We start from the raw sequence: 25,065 nt of genomic DNA on the forward strand, positions 1-25,065 counted from the left end.
GGCAAAGAAGGCCGAATGCTACGTGAGTGGTGATACGTGGATAAAGCTGGCTTCCTCCCGGTTTCCCGGAGTTCCCTAATACGCTGGTTTTGGGAGCAGATCCGGTGTAGAACGAGGCACGTAGAATCTACCACGTGGGGGGGCGTGATCACCGCATCCATGGTTGGCCCCACTTTACGCAGTGAAGATCCCGGTCCAGCACACACACACGTCCCGATCCGGTACGCATTTCGATCCTGTACGGATTCCCATCCAGGAAAAGAGCCACGGTCATCCAAGTCCGTCTCCTCTCCCTCCGTCGTTCGTCGTTCATCAAGGGCCCCAACATGTGACGTCCAGCGCTACATCGATGAGTCGGTAAAATAAACTTTGCATGCATGTAAGATGTAAGATTCTATCTTTTATATTTAAAATAGAGCCAGTATTCCATTCTTCTCCGTTCTTTGACGCCTTCTAGTGGTTCCGCTTCGTTTCGGGTAAGTTTCGGGTTGCATGAGTCCTCCGAAGGTCGGTTGCCGACCCTGAGATAAAGTAAAATTGAGCTAGCTGGGTTGAGTGTGAAATCCAATACTTATATAGCCTTTAGGCCAAGATTATCGGCAAAGTATCATCCGACACCTGCCGCTTTTGTAACTGTCAACCTGAAAGTTCAACGCATCTGCTCTGCAATTGCGAGGCTCTTGCATTATCAAAGCACAACTTCTTCGAAGTTTCCTTCTCACTCCATATCAGGTATGAAACCTAAATCCTAAAACGGTCATTGGCTTTACCATGTGGTACCGAACAGGGGCACAGGAATCCAACTATCCAGCTTAACTCCATCAACGGGTATGAACGTTCCGTAAACTGTGTACAGCAATCGGGGCCTTTTAACCCAATGCCCTTCTGGCATACAAAAAATTATATGATCATGATTCTTTTTTAACTTTTATTGCCAAGCTTGGCTTCAAATCCCTGTTATTAGGAGAATGCTGTGCATCGAATTTATCTCAAGGATGCAAATATATGATATACTAGACAAAACTATTTTTAAGAACTAGTGATTGGCTTCATCCCTTTTTGAAGAGGAATAAAGTCTGTGATGCGAAGAATGTTTAATTGGATAGACTGGAAAACTCGCAGCTACGCTTTTTAGGTTGGTACCCGAATGTTACACCCACTAAACTACTGCTGCCCGTTATATTGGGTAATCTAATACCTAATTTTATTTATTCTCCCAATTTGATCAATCCCCGTATAAGTATGCACCACACACTTTCTACTGAAATTATTTTTGTATGACTGCTATTTGTTCATACCGCCGAGAAGATAGACTGTCACAATTTTATACAATTTTGGCTGCTTCCAGAATTCCAAGTCTCGAGGAATCCAGGTTTTACCATTTTATCTTTCGAAATTAAAACATCTCTAGGCATCATACCAAGTCTCGTGCAATTAAATTTGAAAAAAGAATCTCTACCTGTTAAAATTTGGCTAAAGTTTTAAACCTTTGAAAAAGTTAATTTAGCATATACATATCGCTAGATGGTTGAAAAAGGGGAAGTATGCGTGTGTCATTATTGTTTTACGATTTTGGCTGGTTTTTGCTTTTCTAAGAAAACATTTCTTTTAGATAAAATCTAAATAAACAAACTTATCGATTTCAATTAATCTGCAGAAAAAATGCCTCAGAATTGTGTTAAATTTGTAAAATCATAGCACAATAATAGATCACCTGTTTTTTCTTCGAATGTCCATAAAACCTATAAAAATCACGTGTTCCTGGAGAATACAAATTTTGCTTTTGGTTTGATTCGGGCATCTATTATCGGGAGTAACTCGATTTAATTTGCGCTTAACCCTCTAGTGCCCAAATTTTTGATTGGCTTGAAAAAAATTGAAAATGCTCATTTCGTGGCCAGAATTATGGAAAAAATATTCTCCAATTACTAAGTTCAGGAATAGTTTGTTTATTTATAAAAATTCGTAACCCGCCAATTGGCAGTGTTGGGCACCTGGGCGCAAAAAAGTTGCAAAATCAAATTTTTCGATTTAATTCGGGACATCGATTTCAGAACATCTATAACAGTGCTATTATTTATGGAACTAGTTATAATGAGCTTCAACTGAAATTTTTGACTATATGACCGATTCTAGGTCCCAGACAAGTTCCTTCGAAATCCGTTCCGTGCTTGAATCAGAAAAGAAACCCTCCCCGGATCCGGAACCGGTCATACGGCCTCTGAGAGACATGAGATGATCGCCAATCGCTATTTTGTCGAGTGCTGATGCTTTTATATATGCGACACGGCATAATTTACTGATGCTGAAATATCCCTTTATGGGAACCGGTTCTGGATTTATAATGTCCCCCCGGATTCGGATGGCACGCACCATGGCGCTTAACTGCGGCAAAGTAACTGATATGTCCACAGTCGATGATATGCTTACAAAAATCAAAAGATTTCAAACAAGTTTTAAATATTTGGCAACTCTAAAAAGCCATGTCACGGTCCCCCAAAGAACTCCGGAATAACTCCGGGACCATATGACATATGGCTATTATCTATAGATATTATGAAAATAGAAAATATTTCCGGAAAAATTGCCAAATTTGGTAAAAAAATATTGAAAGATAAAAAAGTTACGGCCATTTTAGTGAATATTGCAGTGCTAAAAGATCTACTTTATGACCTTAGAGGGGTTAATCCAAGCGTCTTGCGGAGGAAAACTAGACTTGACTTCCAGCTTGAATGCATCATTGAAACTCCTTACCCGTAATATCGTCGGCGTAATGTCGTGACCAGAGGTCCCAAATATGTGAACTCATCAACCCCTTCCAGTTTATCATTGTCTATAGTCACTGCGCGTGGGAAGCGAATCTTTCCAAACCGACACAGAAACAGTTGTATTTTCAAATTTGGCAATGAATTCAGCAGAATCACCACGATCTTGCCTATTGATGTCCTTATCAGTAAGCAGCTTACTTTTGGGGATTCTATTACTCCCAAAAGTTCCCAGTCGTATATTCCTCTCGTTCCTCTCGAGTAGAGATATAAAATCAATGGTAATGTCGTATAATAATAATCGAAAAATATGATTTTTAAAACCCGGTAAAATTTTAGAAAGGCGAACAACAACATTGCCTACACCATAATATGCTTTGAAACTGTAACCATTGAAAACCCATTAGAGTCTGATAGAACATGAAACTTAAATCCTCATTTATGTGATTTGTTTGATAAATTGGGTTTTTCATTTTTGTTGTACACATTTGTTTACTAAATCTTTTATCGACTGGTAATTCACTCAATTTGTTCATTAACACAAACTTATTAAGCGGTATGGATTAAAATTTGCGGTTTTAAAATGGTAGATCCCATTTTGAATAATATTGTCTTGCTTATCAAGATTTTGTCGTTAAGCAGTAAAATTCGCCGGGTTTCATTGAATCTGCTTCTTGGTTATAGGGTTATGGTTTTCAAATACCATAAAATGCAAAAATGTTTTGTGATATAACTATAAAGCGTTATATTGTAGCTCGTCAAAAAGGTGCACTGAAAATTAGGTGATAAGTCCTGTAAATTCCCTTCCATATTAACGCCACTCCATGCTTGTGTATTTTTCAAGGCATATAAAAGAAGCTAACAAGGCCTATAACAACAATTTGTAGCTTAAACTCGAAAAAAATCAATAAATACAGCGGAAACAACACGTTGTCAAATTACCAAAAAAAAGTTGACGGTAATGCCCAACTCCGCCAATTGGCGGGGTCAGTTCCTTGATAAAAATCGACCAGTTCCTAAACTTTTTGGTCGCAGTAATGAGTCCACACATGGAAAAAAAACTTTTTATCGCAAATTTCCTTTTTTACCATGAAGTACAACTTATCAGCTACTCACCAATAATTTTTTTGTTCATTTATTCCAAGAAATAAGCAGTTTACAACAATTTGAATTTCACTCTGCAGAGCAAAATTTTTTTTTTCTCAGTTTTCTGGCATTTCAAATTAACGTAATAAAACAAACAAACTACTCGAATAGTTAGATTAGACTATAATGAGCAGGTATGGGTGGATATCAACATAAAACGAATAAGCATAGTAGATTTACAACGATTTTGCTGAAGCCCGCCAATTGGCAGGGTTGGGAACTAGAGGGTTAAGATATTTATGAATTCGCCAGTAGCACATTCAGACGCTTCTTAATTCAATGATAGTTCAACAGCTGGATTAATAAGCGAAATAAAAAAATATTCAAAACAAATAATTAGTAGAGGCAATTGTTTGATCAAAACATAATTTTTAAACAGAACGAAGCAGTTGAAATCAAAACTGACTACGAAAGGTTTTAAAAATTAAAAAATCTCCACTTTTTTGATTCACAAAAGTAGTAAACGACGCTCGAAAAAATTGACAGCCCTGCAACTGGCGAATATAAATCACATTCAGCGCATACAGTTTAACTCCTGGTAGTATTCTTTTATCTGTCTGCCCATGGACATGACTACTGTACTGCTGACAGTGTATGTCTTTCTCAGTTTTCTACCCTCTTCTAAACAACTCGTTCATGAATTGCAGTACTGAACGGTTTAACTTGTCGTGATGGTTTGACGGTTTGCTTGACTAACCTGTCAGTCAATTTTCTTGCTCTTGACTGATATTTTACATCTCAAAGTTTAGTTTTTTAAACTGCCTACTTTTTCAAATCAACCAAATCCTAGCTGAATTTTAGTTATCAAAACATCAGAGTATTTGTTTACGTGGGCTGGTACCGAATGGCCGAAACACAAATGGCCGAATCACGAATGGCCGAATTTGCTCGGAATGCCTAAATACCTACAGCAGTCCCCCGAATAACACGGTTTCGAATAAGGACGTTTCCATTAAGGACGGTCTCGAGTGATTCCATTAACGCGGTCGAACGTCCTTATTGGAGTCTACGTAGCATATGGGAATTGACCTAATTGGTTCTAACATGGAATAACTCGTGATCCTGACCTATTAGACGGTTGGTGTCTTCGACAAAGTTGTTCAGTACATTAACGGGTTTTCATTGGATTATAGTATTGCGGAATTGTCTCACAACGCGGCGCTAGCGTATATGTAATATTTTTGTATAGGCTGTATCTCGCGCTGCAGGCTATCTAGAAAGTTGTGGCCTTCGGGAAGGTTGCTCAAATGACTGCCACCTTCAAGATGGCATGGAAAAAAGCGCAGAACTGACTCACTACGTGGCGCTAGTGTATATGTAATCCTCTTATGCAGGCTGCATCTCACGCTGCTGACTATCTAGCAAGTTGCGGTCTTCGAGAAGGTTATTCATATGACTGCGACCTTCAAGAAGGGATGGAAAATATTGCAGAATTGTCTCACTACACTACGTGGCGCTGGCATATATATAATCTTCTTAAGCAGGCTATATCTTGCGCTGCTGATTGTCTGGAAAGTTGCGGTCTTCGGGAAGGTTATTCATAAAACTGCCACCTTCAAGATGGTATGAAAAATATTGCAGAATTGCTTCACAACGTGGCGCTAGTGTATATGTAACATTCTTAACCAGCCTGTCTTTTTCCCTGCAGGCTATCTAAAAAGTTGCGATCTTCGGGAAGGTTATTCATATGACTGAGGCCTTCAAGAAGGGATGGAAAATATTACAGAATTGCCTCACTACGTGGCGCTAGCATATATGTAATCTTCTTAAGCAGGCTGTATCTCGCGCTGTTGACTATATAGCAAGCTGCGGTCTTCGGGAAGGTTATTCATGACTGCGACCTTCAAGAAGGGATAGAAAATATTGCAGAATTGCCTCACTATGTGGCGCTAGCATATTTGAAATCTTTTTATGGAGGCCGTATCTCGCGCTGCTAACTATTTAGCAAGCTGCGGTCTTCGAGAAGGTTATCCTTATGACTGAGACCTTTAAGGGATGGAAAAAAAGTGCAGAATTGCCTCACTACGTAGCGCTAGCATATATGTAATCTTCTTAAGCAGGCTGTATCACGCGCTGCTGACTGTATACCAAATTGCGGTCTTCGAGAAGATTATTCAAATGACGCTGGGATTTTTCTGGCCATTTAGGAAGTAGCATTTACGGATAGATGGTAGACTAACCCGATGGATTATTTTTGCGAGGACTGTGGGGGATATACGAGTTTCTTCTAACAACACGCATGCTGAACATAATAGCATAAACATAAAGGACAGCATTGATTTGCAATTGTGGAGCCCCACCTCTGGGCACGTCGGTGAGCAGATGCGTTCCATGTAAAAAAGTTGTAGGGACCTAAACTGCCATCACGATACTATTTCGTGGTTACCGTTGAACCACTATTATCAAACTGGTTCATTTCTACCAGGATGCTTACCAGGATGAGTCGAAAAATTTTGGTTTGTTAGGTTTCAACAAAAATTTAAGTACTGTACAAAATTTTTGTATTTAATTTTTAATATATGGAAAAATAAACACTGGTTTTTTTCTTTTTTGTTTAGCTATTGAAGGTCTGATGTTATTATCTTTTTCTTGCCCCCCTCTTCAAAAAAATTTCCAGACCAGGACACGCAAGTAGCACACTTTTGTCACTTCTGGTTGCTGCAACCTATTTATGACTGAAATCAGTCATTAATCGGTTACCACAACTAGTTTATAACAACTGTGCTAGTAGGGCATAAACTTTTTTACAAATTTGTATAAGCTTTATTAACACTAGATATACCAGACCAGTCATTTTGACTGGTCGTGCAATTTCAATTAGAAATTTCTACAACATCTAACATTTGATTTTGGAAACGGTGTTATGACTTTTGTAGCTATAAGTAGAGAATACATTTTATGAACTTAATGTTATTTTATACATATTAGTAACAAATATAATTTTTGTTTTTGCCATTTATACCAGCACCAGTCAAAATGACTGGTGCAAGATTCTATGGAGAAATGTAGCATTTCGGGAGAACGGTGAGTCCGAAGCATGAAATTATTCAGTGAAATGCCGTTCCTAATGGTTCTTGGCCATTTTTATATAGTTTTGTCGAGAGTCGGTCCTTTTCGGCGGTTCTATTCCTCAGCTGACCGATTTCTCGCCGGATCTCTTTGAGATCGGAAGTCGAAACGCCCTTAGGCTCTCATACGGAGTCATACGTTGACTTTTGCTCCATTTCTTTTTGCTATATCAGCAATTGAGATCCCTATCAAAGAACTGCTTCCACTCACCAACCACTATGCGCTCGTTTGTGGCCAGGTTTCCCTGCTCGTTCCTATATATATCAGGCCTCGGTATGTATCCTTTACGAGATCGGTTCACCTTTTCATAGAACTTGCGCATCTCACTAGCCTGAAATAGTGGTTCTAGCTCTCCTTCTGGCGTTTTGCGGCCTCACTGATGGCCGAACGTATCCTGCTACATTTATCTTCGAGGGTTGAAGCACCTGGCCACAGAGGAAGGCGCATAGTATGCGCGTAGTTCTCATCACATTCCGGGTTGTCTAATTATCGATTTTTTACCCACCCTCGGGGCTTTATCGTGAGGTATATACCGTCGATAATTTTGAGCGCACATGTACTGCTACTAGGTAATGATCTGAGTCGATATCCGTACCCCGTAGGGAGCGTACGTTGGTGATGTTCGAGAAAACCCGACCTTCGACGAGAATATGGTCGATTAGGTTCAATTTTAGTTGGTCAGGTGATCTCCTGGTGGTTTTGTAGATCTATGTGGGGAAAGAATGGGTTTCTGATCCCCAGGCCTCGGGAAGCTGCAAAGTTGATGCATCGCTGGCCGTTATCACTATACATTGCTTCCCTGTTGATCTGATCGTTCATGTCCCCAATGACGATGATATCCCGTGGCGAGCACTCGAGCAGCTATCGTATGTTGCCTCCAGCTGGACATAGAACGCTTTTTTTGCGTCGTCAGGTCTGCCTTCGTGTGGCCGGTGCACGTTTATGATGGTGTAGTTGAAGAAGCGGCTATCCTAAACACACATATCCTCTCCCGATCCTGCATTCTGCCCATCACTACGAAGCCCGTTCCCAGCTCGTTGGTTGCTCCACCGTTCTGGCAAAATTGGGCCTTGGCGCCACGGATCCCCCAAACCTTTCCGCCTTTGCGACAGATCGCCTGTAGTGCCACAATGTCGAACTTTTGCGGTTCTTACTGAACGAGCAACATTCTGTCGCCATCCACGAAATTTGGTTTTACAGTTCCAGGTAGGAAGCATCCATTCCAAATCCTTGTTTCATCGCCTGTCCATGCTAAATGTTTCGAGTTGAATTTTCTTGATTTTTCGTAATATTTTAGATATAAAAAGCTTGCCTTACTAGGGCTATGCTGCCGAGTCTCATGATGGGGCTGCCATCGTATAGTGCCGAGACAAGACAGTGCCTCTTTGCCTGTCGGTATACGACTTTAGTTTCCACCAGTGTTGGTCTCCACACCTCTGGTAAGGTTGCTCGTATTCCGGCTGGTAGGGTAATCAACCTATTTTGGACCCCATCTGTAGCTGTACATAATTTGGACACTTACAGCAAAATCAAATGAAAGTGTCCAAATTATGTACAGCTGCAGATGAGGTCCAAAACAGGTTGGTTACCCTACCACAAGGAAGTGGAGATAGAAGTTGCTGGATAAGAGGCTAAGGACCACTATGGGGCTGTGTTGCACATTATTCAGTCGTTCACCAACCGTTTCTTATCCACCAGTCATTTTGACTGGTTTTGGTATAAATAGGTATATTTAAAATGCTGGTATATCTAGTGTTAAACTTATTATTAGAATGTGAATTGGTTGCATGGTTTTAACAGATATTTTGTATTCACTGCAGCGCAATATAAAGCCTTCACAAGAAGATTACAAATACACTAGCGCCACGTAGTGAGACAATTCTGCAATATTTTCCATACCATCTTGAAGGTGGCAGTCATATGAATAACCTACCCGAAGACCACAACTTTCCAGATAGTCATCATCGCAAGATACAGCCTGTATAAGAATGTTACATATACACTAGCGCCACGTAGTGAGACAATTCTGCAATATTTTCCATACCATCTTGAAGGTGGCAGTCATATGAATAACCTTCTCGAAGACCGCAACTTTCCAGACAGTCAACAGCGCAAGATACAGCCTATACAAGAATGTTACATATATGCTAGCGCCACGTAGTGAGATAATTCTGCAATATTGTCCATCCTTCTTGAAGGTCTCAGTCATATGAATAACCTTCTCGAAGACCGCAACTTGCTAGATAGTCAGCAGCGTGAGATACAGCCTGCATAAGAGGATTACATATACACTAGCGCCACGTAGTGAGTCAGTTCTGCGCTTTTTCCATGCCATCTTGAAGGTGGCAGTCATTTGGGCAACCTTCCCGAAGGCCGCAACTTTCTAGATAGCCTGCAGTGCGAGATACAGCCTATACAAAAATATTATGTATACGCTAGCGCCACGTAGTGAGACAATTCCGCAATACTATAATCTACTGAAAACCCGTTGATGTACTGAACAACTTTGTCGAAGACACCAACCGTCTATATGGTCAGGATCACGAGTTATTCCGTGTTGGAACCAATTAAGTCAATTCCCATATGCTACATAGACTCCATTAACACGGTTTCCATTAACGCGGTCCCTATTAGCGTCCTTATTGGGGGGATTACTGTATTTAATAAAAGACAAATAAGTTTAATCAAACAAAAAACAAAATAAGTAACCCAATTATTTACTATAGAGTACATATATACATAATAATATTTTTTGAAATGGTGCTTCTACAATTCATAAAGGGACGGTAGGGGAAAGTAATGAAAAATTTTTGAATGGAGGGGAAAGAGTGAAAAGGTGAGGGGGGTTATTTGTAGCTACACTTATCAAGTTGTCGTTGTGACTCCTACCTTTTGTCCAATGCTGGAAGGTGCATGGGTCGAACCAAGCTATAATATGAGATTATAATCGGACTCGAACCCATAACACCCGCCAGGGCATGTGGCTCGCTGGTACTTGTACCTTTGAACCATAGATGCGCTGGAGTATAGAAGACTGAAAGTTCTTTCCTCCCCTAAGCGCAAATGATTTACGGTCATCATAAAGCGAGAGACCTATTTACCGTGGCAGTAGCAAATGTTATCTAGGTGCTTTAGGGTGACATGGCCGCAGGCCGCGAGTGTGCGCCGGTGGTCTGCCGTCGCAAGTGCCGACCACTGCAGGAGGCAGCCCCCATGCAGAAACCACTTCTATTTTGGTGCATGCATTTTCCTAGGTTTACTGACTAGTAGGAATTATTTCTTAGTTAATTCCGAACGAGCGGTAGCGAGTAAGGATCGCATGTTTTCAACGTTTGTGCAGGTTGAAGGCCATGCATATTTTCGGCCTAATATGATGTTCGGCCATTCGTGTTTCGGCCTTTTGTGATTCGGCCATTAGGTATATTATACCATTTGTTATTTCAGTCATTTGTGTTTCGGTCATTCGAGATTCGGCTATTTGTGCTTCGGCCATTTGTAGGTAATCCTTTTACGTTTATTGTAATTTCGGCTACCGTTGTCGGCAGTTCAAAATGAATGAGTGATTCACATAGGGTAGATGCTCCAGTAATGGAGGGATTATGTCGGGGGATAGTGTGTAAAGATAATTTGAACGCTCAATTTATCAGTTTCCAATTGCACTACATGATAATATGATGAACCATAGTGTTGGCTTTAAATACATACCAAAATTATACCATTCTGCTGGTTAATATAACTAAAATATTGCTTTTCCTGACATTAGTATGTGCTCCAAAAGTAGTGGTAATGTTCCTATAATAGTGGAAAATTTGCCTATAATAGTGGAATGTTGTTTACCGCCTTAGCAACGCTTGCAATGAGCATGGCAGCAGGTGGATAACAACGTAGGCTTGTTAAAATGCTATGGATTGTTACGAATTTCTTAAGCAATTGCACTCTATTGGACTGCTGAAAAGGAATTTGTAATTTTTGCACCAACATCTTGAATTTTAACTGTGTATCTTAGATAAAGCTGTTAACAAATATATATTTAACAATAGAAAACGGAAATTATCTCGAAATCCGCCAAAATCATGATATATTTCGAGTTTCCACCACAACTGGTACTACCACAACTACTGGAGCATCTACCCTAGTGAATGAAATTACACTACTGTCGAGAATGAATAAATGTAGAAAACAACACGAAAAAGAACGCAAGTGTTTCGCTCGAATCATTGGTATCAGGCTGGCAATGCTGAGTCCATTTCATCTGTACTAGAAACAGCAAAGAATGAGCAGTATATTGAATCAATTCGGGTGCATTTTTAAAAATTGAGCATGCTATTTATAAGCACTGTACGACTTTCTCGTCCCTTGACCAGGCTCCGCTAAGCAAAATTGATGGGTCAGAATTAGTATTGGCGAATATCAGGAAATTTGGTAGCGTAACACGACTGTCAAAGTTTTTCGTGCATATTTTCAAATTGGTACATTTAGCGAAGAAAACCTCTAGCTAATCTGTTCTTTCTAACGTCGTTTGCAACTTTTTGTTTATTCGATCTGTCGATTCAATAGCTTTGCTAAATTTGGAATGAAATTAGACGAAATTGTTTGAAACCAAGCTTTAAAGGCTAGTTTCTGGCAGTGTATGTCAATTACGTTAACTATTACTATGTTAAATAAATAAATAATAAAAATCTAAATCAGTTTAATTTGCATCTCATATTATCTCATTTCAAAACTCTGTACCACCAGTAAAAATAATAATTAAAACCATACCATGAAAATAAAGATAACAGCAAAATCGAAAAAAAGCAAACGATGTGCTGAGCAACGAGTGTACACATTTATTACTCGCACTGATAAACTATTGCTGATCAATTAGGGTTTGAATAAAAAAATTATTATTGCTATTACTATACATGAAAAAATAAAACACCGCTTTTAACATAAATTGCGCTCCCACCAACCAGTCAGCCAGGCATCGAGACAAAAGATAATTTACGGTAGTGGGAGCATAATTTTTAATTGTCATTGATTAGTCAGCTTCAGGGTGTAAGTCAATCGATGATGGATTATGCACTTGCCTGTAGGAAGGTGGCGTTCCACCACCATACCACAGCCGATGGATGAACCGTTGAATGTGTGTGTGTGCTTTTAATTTGATTTCAGTTTGCTGACGATAATGTCAAATTAAATGCAGACAATGGAAATAAACTGCTGTAAATATCAGCGCAAATATTGATTGCTGCAAACAATCTAATCATTATACAATCGAAATAGATTATGGTCGAATAAATTTGCCAACAGAAGTGCAATCATCATGGCTGGGCCATTGTTGGTAAATTTTATTAGCAAATTTTATTCCTCTTATCAGTTGGCTCCAGCATTCAGCATTCAGGGTTCAACTAAAAGCTCATAAAACAGCTTCATGAGTGTAAAGTGACAAATCATGACACAAATTTAAACAAAAGGATGTACCTTTTAATTACTGGTTAGTTCATTGAAAGTCACACCACTTCGACAATTCCTAATTCGGTAAAACTAAATATGCTACATCGTTAGTTAATTAATCTTGGCACAAACATTCGAAAGCGGTTCGGTTGTGCTCCACTGCTTCGACGAAGATTTTCCGATCCATTTAGCAAATATAATTAAGATTTCCTTTAATCGATTTTAGACTCCTGCTTTCCATTCTGTTTCACCCACTGTTTAGCCTAACAAGCACGATAGTATGGTACATGCTTTCCTGACTGGCGAAGGTTGCCTTCGTTCCAATTTTGGTCCACGGGGATGGATTATCCTGCTTTTAGAACCCCATGTAGTTAGTGTACACACCGGAAGCGAAGCTGCCGGGAAGTAGCACACAATACACGAATCGTTCGGTTGTTTCGTTGTTGTCTCGCTCGTCGTTGGCGAAAACATCATGGGAAAAATTAGAGACAAAAGAGGAAAAGTTGTGCTTTGTGCTTGTGCCGATCGGTGGGAGGTGGGACCTACTTCGGTCGGAAGCGACAAAGGCACGGTAGCGCTCTCGAAGTACCTTCTCAGGACTTCAATTAGGCAATAAATTGTACCTACAGTACTTTGTTGTTACCATTTTGGCACCCATCGCTGCGCGATGTGGATGAATAACGACAAATATCATCATATCAATATGTCGATCCAAATGGAAAAGAATTTTTTTCCTACAAAGAAGTATTTCCTATTATAAAGTCATTTCAGTTGCATCTGCCAAAATCAAAAAGCACTAAATCTCCTGAATTAAACAAATCGACAAAAGCGCTCTTTGACTTGAATCATTTCCAGATGAAATATTTACGTATCTTGATGCCATAGAATTTTGCCTACACTCGAGAACATCTTCAGATTCCCACTTCGAATTTGTCAATTGTTACCAATTATTCAAAGTGAGCACAATACGCACACCCGAAGAGCTTGCCATCGTCATCCCTCGGTCCTTTCTCCGGGCATTCTTCTATTCAGCACCCTCTCGAGAAAGCAATTCATTTGACACCGGTTCGGTACCGGGTAGCAGCCCAACTTTCACACCTCGAAATTCCACTTCAGCGATTTTCAATACTATAAACCGTAATAAAGAGTGAGTGAGTGAGAGAGAGAGAGAGAGAGTCGTCGTTTCAGGCAAGGATTAAGCTGAACATCAGCCTGGGTCTGTATGCCTTTGGGCTTCTTTCCAGCTACTGGTAAGCCTTTGGAAAAACGACGACGACGACAACTAGAACGACGATCCACAATCAGTCAACCAGCAATTTAGAAAAGCCTTTTCTACGTCTTTCTCTCTCTCTCTCAGCTCAACATCCCCATCGGCAATGGGCCGAAAAACTTCCCCATCACTTACCGCCACTTGCCACGCAGGTAAAGTTCACCGAAGCGCCTTCGTTGTACGGTCCTAGGATGTAGTGCGGTATACTGTGACCTCCGGAATCCACGATCTGCAGCTTTTCCGGTGGAACTACGAAAAGAAATGAGAAAGAAAATATTCCAGCATTATTCAAAAGAACATTAAAATGTTGGTTATAGTTTCATTCCGATCCAAAACTCTTCATCATACAAAGTCAAGAACAATGCCGAATTACCGATTCTTCGCAAACCGAATAAATCGACCGAATTCCTGTGCATTAGAAAAACAAACTCGCCAACCTCTGCCCTGGTGCAGTTCAACCCGTTCCCACGGTCCAGCCAGTGTCAGTGCCAAACAAAGTGTCCCCCGAGCGGCAACGCGACGACGCCGACGGTGACACGGTGCTGGGCACCGCTAGTTTTTGAACGCAAAAATTCATTTATCATGTCACCAAAAGCTTTTGTACGCAGTTGGTTCCCAAAATGGTTCAGCACCCACCCTCCACCGCACCGTACCGTAAGCAAAACATAGAACACGACCATAGCGGAAGAAAACAAAAAAACACCCTTGTCTCAAGTCTATCCTATGTACTCCGCAGCATTGGATCCGCGTAGCACTACAGCACACTGGCTGAGGCTGTGTCCTGTGTGTGGAGCAGAGTGGATCCGCGGGGCCTCGTGGATCTGGAAACAATTATTTGTGTTTGTTTCCGGCATTTAAACATGGCCAAAAACGAGCGAACAAATGAAATTCCTCCTGTGACGGGGTTTCAACCCCTCCGGGGAGTTGGAGTCAATGCCAGCCAGCCAGCCTGCCAGAGCGAGAGTGTGTCGGTACCGAGCTGGAACAAATAGCATTCCGACGACGATGCTGTGCCCGTTCCGGTTTGGTCGACTGCGACTGGTTAGCTTGCAGGCTCGCTATAGCTGCGACACAGGATGTGTTGGCCTATTGGCGTTGTTGGGGTGTTTTCCGTTTTGAGCTTTGAACAACTTATTGTTTTGTTTGGTACGTTGTTGGTACACAATCAGTTCGATTACGCCGCCTCGCCGACACGGCGAAAGTCGTGCCAGGGATTGGTTTGAATTAAGGAACACCCCCACGTGAAGAGAAGAACCGAAGACGGGGGACGACTCACCGGGGACTGGCGACTGTTATTTTGAGGGACATATTTTGAGGGTTTCGTGCTCTCGTTTTATTTTATTCGGACTTTTATTCCGTTTTCTGCCAAACTGGCTGGCGTTTCACGCCATGGGAAAGTATTTCTCCGCTTTTTCGGAGCAGGCTTGAATTTTGGGAAATTTTCACGTTGCCATCATGTTTATTCATGTTGGTATTCCGGCCGGACCGGCATAGTGTATACTAACTCAGCGTACAAATAAACTAAAGGAATAATTTATAAATGCAGCGCCATTTTAATGTGACAGAGTTCGCAAATATTGCGATGTGGTGATCAACTCTGCGCTTTATGCCGGTCGAGATGAATGAACTTTATTTAAATAGTGAAGTTTGCGGAGTGTTGACTTTGCGCATTCACCGCATGAGTTCAATCGTTAGTTTATTCCGTTTGTAGGGCTATTGTTGAAGGCCATTCGGACCGTTTTCATTCAGCATCATGTCTTTGTTTTTCTGTAGCTGGGCAAAACTGAATGCAGATTTCCAACGAATTAGAGTCATCATTTGAATGTTTAACCCCAATTTTTGGTCGACTCACTAATCATCTGGTGCCTCGGTTACTTTTGATTCCTCAACGGGATTTGCTAGCTTAACAGATGCATGTTTTTATTATACAGTTTGACACATATATATTCGATCATCATCAAAAATCATTTTATGCTTCCAACGGCATATACAATTAATACAATCAAACTAATACCAAGTGTGTGTCATCAAGACTTAAGTCTTACTTGACGTAGTGTCATTTCCATATTGTGTCTCGTTCGGTGTACACGTACCAATGTTCGAGTTACGGTCGTTGATAATAAATAAACTCCAAAACGGTGCTGCATGCAGCACTATTTTTCGGGACCTCAAACATCTCGGCATAAAAAGAGGATTTGCATACTATATAGTAAAACCCGATTTAATCCACCTAGTGGTGAAAGGAACCTTTGTTATACCATCTTATATGTCATTTGATATGGGCATTTCCTGCTCAAATATTATTTTTGATTTGTATTTGAATTTGTAATTTTTTATAAAACTGAGAGAGTCAAATTCTATACGCATCACTTTGAACTAAATTCTTATATAAACTGTTTCTTAGGCCCAGCCGTTCTCAAGTTATTCAGATGTGAAATCTAAAAATTATCTATTAGAGTCAACACATGCAAAGTATCCGATAACCGTGTAATCGGATTTGAACCAAATTTTGTCAGATTGTTCATTTTAGGTCAGAAAGTAAAAATCTTAAATTTTGTGCCGATTGATACGATTAGTGGTAGTACCACATTTAAAAAAAAAATCCGTTTTGTCAAACCTTTTTATTTTTTACTTACAGATAAACATGGAAATCTCGACCAACATGTCAAAAGGTCCAATGTGCAAATGAGAGATTCTCTTTGCATTTCCTCTCTTATGCTTATTACGATGGCATAAATACATTTCAACCCAATTATTTTAAAGGATAAGCTTTCCAATAATACCAGTAACAGTTTCATGCAAAATAGACGCATTCAAGTGCATTTATGCCGCCGTAATAAGCGTAAGAGACGAGATGCAAAGAGAATCTTTCATTTGCACATTGAACCTTTTTAAATGTTGCTCGTCAAATATTAGGTTTAGAGAGAAACTATTTTCACATTCAAGTTCCAATTCCAATCGAAAATAGTCGAGTAAAAAATGCCTTTTCTTAGCGTTTTGAGCTGGAAATGATCATACAGAAATCGACACGTCTTCGGAACTTCGGAATCATCCATATGCATTCTAGCGATAAACTATCTTCAGAGTGTATTTTAACCTACTGAAAGCAATGAAAACAGCGCGTACAGAATTTTTGAGCAGAACTGATTTTAAAGTGGCTGTTAGCCTCGGGGTACAACGCTAGACTAACAAGCCAATCGTCGTATGTACGAATGTCGACTGATCGGTGCCATTACAGAGTTAATAGGATCTCTGCCCTAGCCCGTAATTTTGCTGTACTCTAATAACCGGCTGCGAAGTCTGTCGATAAAGAAGAGTCAAGTTATGAAGGACGTTTACACCCATGGCTTTGCTTTGCTTGATTTTAAACTGGTTTCTTTAAACAAATCATTAAATTTCGTAACCAGTAAGAGATAGATAGTTACTATTTGCAACAAAGTTGCTTCTACAGTAAGTTCTACAATTTTTGTGAAGACGCTATTTTTTGGACGCGTTTCAAAAATAAAAATTTGTGTCACCCTTTTAAGCGGATTCATGGTCACCCTAAAAGTGTAAGAAAATGTGCTATATTTTATTAATTAACTGCTGCAAAGAAACACCCGTTGAAAAATTACATTTTTTTACTATATTATTCTGCTTTTGAGGTTTGGTTCCATTTAAGGTTTGGTCATTAAGGTTTTCTTGAATAAATTTCATCAATCATTTTTGAATATCTTTTGACCAGTAGAACCAATCCTTATGAAATTTGGCAAATACATTTGCAGTGTTAAGACCTCTCGTTTAATACTAAAACAATTGAAACTAGATAGATTATCTGGGTTAAAATCGCTATGAAGTTTTGTAAATTTTAACGTGTAACTTCAATTGCTTATAACTTTCAAACTAAAAGTGCAATCAAAAAACCATTCAATAGTGATCTATCCGGCTATATTACCTTTCAAATGAGACTAATAACGCATAAATCGGTTCAGCCATATCCGAGAAACAGGCGATAGAAAATGAGCTGCACTCACACACATACACACACAGCCATTGCTCAGTTCGTCGAGCTCTATCGATTGGTATATGCGATTCGGCCCTTCGGGCCTCGGATCAGTTTCGTGTTTTACGACCAATTTCTAAACCTTTGTTATATACTATAACAAAGGTAAAAAGATTTGTCGAGACGGGATCTGTTGAAAACCGTAAAAAACCCGGAAGAACACGAAGCGTTAGAACTGCAGAGGTCAAAAAGGTTGCTCTAGAGCAAATTTGTCGCCGTTGCGATCGGACCGCACGGAAAATGGCAGTTGAGCTGAATATCAACAGGAAATCTCTTCGTCGAATTTTGAAAATGGATTTGGAAGAGAAAGCATTCAAAAAACCCGATTTAATCCACCTAGTGGTGAAAGGAACCTTTGTTATACGGTCTTACTTGATATTTGAGATAGAAATCGACACGTTTTCGGAGCATAATTCATCTGTAGTGTAGTGCGTAGTGCGTTGCGTAGTGCGTTGGTTTAGATAAAAATTTTGAAAATTGAATGTTTACAAAATTTGAACAAAATAGGAGCACTTATAAATTTTGATAGATCCTTTTTTCATGAAATTGCTGAGTAAGGATAAGTAAGTTGTTAATAATTTGAGTAAGTGCAAGTAAAAGTAAGTTGTAAGAGCTAATATTATTCTTTACCATATACATTGCGTTGTAAAGGTGTAGTTTATAGGTTTTGGAACTATGCATAATTTCTTGTAATGCCATTCTATTTGATTCACATCAATAAAGTTTTCTAGAATAAATTTCATCAATTTTTATTAACCTTCGGTTACTCACGCTGTTGTATTTTGTATTTTGAACGCCATATTGTTATAAAGTTACAAATCGTTGTTTATCTAACGTATATTCTTCAATAAACTTGTTATGAGCCAAATGTCATTATTATTCAATGCATTAATACTTTAAATTATTGGGAAAGATCAGCACAAACTGCCATCACAGAAACGAAGCTATCAGCATGTAAGGTGTACCGGAATTGGCCCCAACTGGAATTTTCACTCGTTTCTTCATATGGAAAAATAATGTCTGTATACAGCAAAACTATCAACAAATCTCGGGTAATTTTTTATATAAATCTATGTGACAATGAGAGATTCTCTTCATGTCTCCTCTCTTCTGTTTTTTAACACATCAGCTTTACATGAATCGGTTGCCGGAGTTACTAGTTAGCTAAATGTGTTGAAAATTTGCTTTTTATGCATTTATGTAGCCGTGAAAAGCGGAAGAGAGGAGACGCAAAGAGAATCTCTCATTGTTACATGGGTCTGTTTGAAAAATTACCCGAGAAATGTAATATGTTTAAAATGTATCCGTCTGTTGGTAGTCAAGTAATTCGGGGTCAAAATTAGGGTACTTTATATAATCAAAGTGCTACAGTTCCTAAACAAGCAAACAAAGCGGTATACTATATTCAGCGAAGTTGTGTATTTTTACTGTTTTTACAACTTTGTAGTACATGAAAAAGTCATGCAACAATTACAAAACGAGCTAAAATGGAAAAACTGGTATTACATATTCATGTACAATAAATAAGATTTTTCTATCTTCGCTGAAAAGATAGAAGGTTGCTGTCTTCAGCAAAATTTCTTGTAATAATATGCTCTGAAACTTTACGGAACACATCAATGTGTTATATTGTAACTGAAGAAAAATAATTTTTTTATTTCACTTTTAGGGGGATTAGTCAAAGTTTAAATTCTACCACACAATAGAGTATTCAATTTCAAGAAACTTCCAAAGGTTCGATAAACCTAAAACCAGGTTTTCCCAGTCAAAACGCTTGTGCTCACGTTTTTTTGTTTTGGGCTATTGTGCGCGCGAGTAACCGTGTTACAAAAGTCGGCGCGAGTGTTCGAGGGGTAATATCTTTTGACCGGCAAAACCAATTCTTCTGAAATTTTGCAAATATATTAACAGCATTAAAACCTCTAATTTGATGCCAAAATAATTTAAACTAGATAAATTATCTTAGATGAAATTGTTTAAAATTATTGTGAATTTTAATGTGTTGTATACGATTGCTCATAACTTTCAAATTAAACGACCAATCAAAAAACAAATCAATAGTGATCTATTAGGCTGTATTACCTTTCAAATGAGATTAATAGCGCATACTTCGGTTTGGTCATCTCTGAGAAACAGGCGATAATTATTACCTTGTCAAAACAGGTTTTTTAAATATAACTTTTAAACTACTTATTTGTTTTCAATAAAACTTTGTGAAAAATTTAGCCTTAATAAGAGCTTTCATTTGGTACTAAGATCGTTGAAATCGGTCATGTAGTTCCGGAGAAAATCATGTTACGTAATTTTTACATTTTTTTTACTTATAACTTTCAAACGAAATGTCGGACCGCGAAACAATTCAATAGTGATATACTAGCCAATAATACCTTTCAAACAAAAGTAAAAGCGAACAAATCGGTTTAGCCATCTCCGAGAAACAGGCGATTGAAAAGTTGCGTCGCGCACATACACACACACACACATACACACATACACACACACACACACACACACACACATACACACACACACACACACACATACACACACACACACACACACACACACACACACACACACACACACACACACACACACACACACACACACATACACACACACACATACACACACACACACACACACACACACACACACACACACACACACACACACACACACACACACACACACACACACACACACACACACACACACACACACACACACACACACACACACACACACACACACACACACACACACACACACACACACACACACACACACACACACACACACACACACACACACACACACACACACACACACACACACACACACACACACACACACACACACACACACACACACACACACACACACACACACACACACACACACACACACACACACACACACACACACACACACACACACACACACACACACACACACACACACACACACACACACACACACACACACACACACACACACACACACACACACACACACACACACACACACACACACACACACACACACACACACACACACACACACACACACACACACACACACACACACACACACACACACACACACACACACACACACACACACACACACACACACACACACACACACACACACACACACACACACACACACACACACACACACACACACACACACACACACACACACACACACACACACACACACACACACACACACACACACACACACACACACACAGACATTGCTCAGTTCGTCGAACCCTGTCGATTGGTATATGTGGCTCGGCCCTCCGGGCCTCGGATCGATTTCGTGTTTTTCGGCCAATTTCTAAACCTTTGTTATAGTATAACAAAGGTAAAACGTAAAATACATGGATTAACGGAAGCAACAAAACAAAAGCGGCACGAAAGATGCAAACTGCTGCTCCGTTGGCACGGTGATTTCGTAGTGATCTTTTCTGATGAGAAGTTGTTTGTTCTTCAAACCCCGCATCATGCTCAAAATGATCGGTTGTGGTCGGTTTCGATCATCGACGTTCTAAAGCACAAACGGAATGCACCACGATACCAAAATTCATCAGCAGTCATGGTATGAGGAGGCATTTCAAAGAAAGGGAAATTTCCTCTTTTATTTATTAACAAGGATGTGAAAGTTAATGCAAAATATTATCTAGAAATGGTCTTAGAACAAAATTTGATGCCTTACTTTCGGGGAGTGTATGGTGAAGAATATTATTGCTTTCAACAGGATGGAGCTCTAGCCCACACTGCAAATCTTGTGCAGACGTGGTGCAAAGCCAATCTGACGGATTTCATACCGAAAAACGAATGGCCTCCAAGTTTTCCAGATTTGAACCCACTGGATTTTTATAAATGGAGTACATGCAGCAGACGCTCAAGGATTATAAATATCATAATTTGGACGAATTAAAGTTAGTTATCAACAAGATATGGGTAGATATTCCGATGGAAGTAGACCGTGCCGCATGTAACGACTTTGAAAAGCGTTTGAAGTGTGTTATCCATGCAAAAGGCGATTCAATAGAATAATCAATGTTTGTTGCGTTCTGTATCCATGGGTAAACAACTTCTAAAACTTATATCCGAAATAAAGCCTTTATTTACAAAAATATATGACTTAGTTTTTATTCGAATACATATGTGTCACACTGCACAAAAGAAAGTTCGAGAGAATTTTTTAAATTTAATGACTCAGAAAACTGTGGATCACTAGATACAACACTTATTTATTGTTCATTAAGGTAAGTAACAAACCAGAACCATCGCAGATTTAAATCTCGGTTGAGAGAGGTTGTTAAGGTTTATTATCCTGTGCAGAAACTGCTGGTTCTGTATGTCTTATAGAAGCAGAAAACCAAGTTACGAAAACGGAATGTAACACCAAGCCTTTGCTGTTAGAAGCTGGGAAAATTGATAGAATTTTGTCTGATACTACAGCGAGTCTTGTTATTTTTAATCCCTTGAACCACAGTTTCATCACAGACCAGTCTGTGGTTTCATGTTAGATTGGTCAATATTTTCTTTAAAGAAAACTCGTGCCGTATGTAGAATTCATCTTCTTTTTACTCGATCCTGAGTTACGATCCAAGCAAGCAAAAGTTCGAATTTGACTCTTAAATACCTTTGGACACTTTACTTTTTGTTCTTACAAAGTATAAAAATTACCTTCTTGCCGACCGGTTTCGGGTAAGTAGTTACAAGTTACAAGTAAGAACAAAAAGTAAAGTAATTGAGGATTTTCTTGATATTTTTCGGTGAATAAATAACTCGTTTCTGTTTTCTGCGTTACGCGTTTCAGCCTAATGTGTTTATTTCAGCCATCTTTGGACGCAAAAAGAACGTCTTAACACTGTGAACGTCTCGTACTAATTCAATTCAATTAGTACGAGACATTCACAGTATTAAGACGATCTTTTTGCGTCCGAAGATGGCTGAAATAAACACAGTAGGCTGAAACGCGTAACCCAGAAAGCAGAAACGAGTTATTTATTCACCGAAAAATATCAAGAAAATCCTCAATTATAATCGCACGGTGATTCAAACAACGGGAACAAAAAGTAAAGTGTCCAAAGGTATTTAAGAGTCATTGTAGTTCTTACGTTAGCGCGACTACGTAATTGAAGTTCGAATTTGACTTAAGGAACAAACTTAGAAGTTCATATTTGGTTCAAATTTAGTTCCGCAGAACTTTCTTGTTGAACAACCAGATAATACATTTGTAAACCGAACTTCATTCTCAATCAAGTACCGTTAATATCTGTTGCAACTTGAAAGTTCAATTTGCAGCTTGAAAGTTAAACATGCAACTTGAAGGTAACTATAAGTTCCGATAATGGTGTCTAAGGAAAGTTGACAAGCTTTATGTCTATGGATCTATAGCTTGCTAAGCAGCTGCCTTGAGTTCGCTGCACAGTGCGCTAAGCAGCTTCTAAAGAAACTTTGTCAAAAACTTTGAGTTCTATTTTTATACTTTTCTATTTCTACCCCCGCCTCCTTCTAACCTTTGTAGAGTCGGTTCATGCGATTAAGATAAACCATATAAAACTCTAACTAACACATACTGCTGCTGGATTTCAACCCGAGCTTTCCGCGTTGCAAGCCTATCCTGACGCATTGCGCCATCGTAGGGCCCTCATATTGCTTCAACAGAGGAAGCAGACGCTTCTATAGACACTCCTTGAGGTATCATGTATTTCTTGGCATACATTGAAAGTTTATGCATCTTTACTTTCTCCAGAACATCAAACTGGTGCTAAACGGTGAAGTATAAGAGCCCCGTAAGCTGCCGAAATTAGGCCTTAACGTAAGTCGCATCATCCATGATGAGAGATTTGAGAATTTTCCAAATCTGACGCCATTTTGTCCAATTTGCGAAAAACTGACCGCGATAAAAATACAGTGTAAACAATGCACTCTAAACTGCTTTTCCCCAAATGTTCAAGAGAAAATACCCAATGGATAATTTTCTACAGCGTTTCTTCCGTGATGCAATTTGATGTGGGACACTCTTTATGCAGATGAAACGACACCTGCAGGCTCTTTTCGATATCTCTTCGGTACGGATGGAATCTGCCGCGTCACAGCACGCTCTGATCGATGAATTTCAGCGTCATACTAAAACTTTGGGTCAACTAGGTGCGCTGACTAACTCCTGGAGCAGTATTCTGGATTATCTTCTATACATTAAGCTTCCTTATGGCAGACGGGGAAACTCTGGGAGGATCGTGCATCAACGAATAACCAACCGAATTACGATTGTTTGATTGAATTTCTACAGCATCGGATGCGAGTCCTGGAGTCCGTTATGATTACCCATCATTAGCAGCCATCCGTTCCATTTGTGTCCACTTCTGCTTCAAAGGAGTCGACCAACTTTCGCTCGCTCTCGTGTTTTTCCACATCCAGGCCAGGAAGCAAATGTGCTGCTTGTAACCAAGAACATTCGTGTTTACTAAACGACTGTGCCACAGCTGCTTAAAAGTGATCACACCGCTCGAAATGGCCCTTCGAACTACAGTGGCAAGCACTGCAATAAGCGCCATCACACGATACTGTGCCTTCCTTCCTTCCATGATTGGACCTTCTTGCGCAAAACATCTCCGTCCATGATTGACAAATTCCTCAGAATATAGTGTTGGCAGATCCCCTGTTCAACAAGAGTCAGTAGACCTCTAATGAATCTAAGACCTGTGCACTTCATTGTTTCGCTCAACTGGAACGTCGGCTATATCGATCGGGATGAAACACTTAAGGAGGAATCATAAAGGGGTAACTCTCCCTTAGCTATATGCGACTGGTTGAGAAGGACGACGGAAATCGCTCCTACACATTTTATCTGCCCACCACCCTGTCCTAAAGGAGAATAGTACGACTATCAAAATGAGAGTGGAATTCAATGGTTTAGCTCTTGTACTTCGACCGGCTTTTCTCTTAGTGAATGAAGACAACCTCCTTTGAACCGTTCTTCGGTTCCTCACCTTCCCCGTGACTGTCTTCGGAGATATAGAAAAATTGTACCGGCAGATTCTACATCGACCAGATGACCTCTCCCGGTTTTCAAAGGACGTCCCTATGCAGACCTACGAGCTTTTAACCGTGACTTACGGTTTAGCTCCATCATCTTTTTTGGCAACACAAATCCTTCAACAGCTCGCAAACAACGAAGGTACCGTATACCCCTTGGGTGCCCTTGCGCTTCGCGAAAAATTCTACATGAAAAATTTTATCGACGGAGCGAATACGGTACAAGTAGCCTTCCGGCTTCGAGAAGAGTTGTCTGAATGATTGACCAAA

At 39.7% G+C, this 25,065-nt stretch overlaps 1 protein-coding gene across 1 annotated transcript in view; it reads right to left on the minus strand.

Annotated features, from left to right (window-relative positions):
• LOC128739455 (uncharacterized) overlaps positions 1–25,065 on the minus strand; it is a 203,793-nt gene that overhangs the window by 147,539 nt on the left and 31,189 nt on the right. Inside the window, exon 4 of the mRNA XM_053834941.1 lies at positions 13,822–13,935. Coding sequence (XP_053690916.1) covers positions 13,822–13,935 — 114 coding nt within the window. The remainder of the gene's footprint in view (positions 1–13,821; positions 13,936–25,065) is intronic.

This window comes from Sabethes cyaneus, chromosome 3, assembly GCF_943734655.1.
Source record: "Sabethes cyaneus chromosome 3, idSabCyanKW18_F2, whole genome shotgun sequence".
Classification (NCBI taxonomy): Eukaryota; Metazoa; Arthropoda; class Insecta; order Diptera; family Culicidae; genus Sabethes; species Sabethes cyaneus.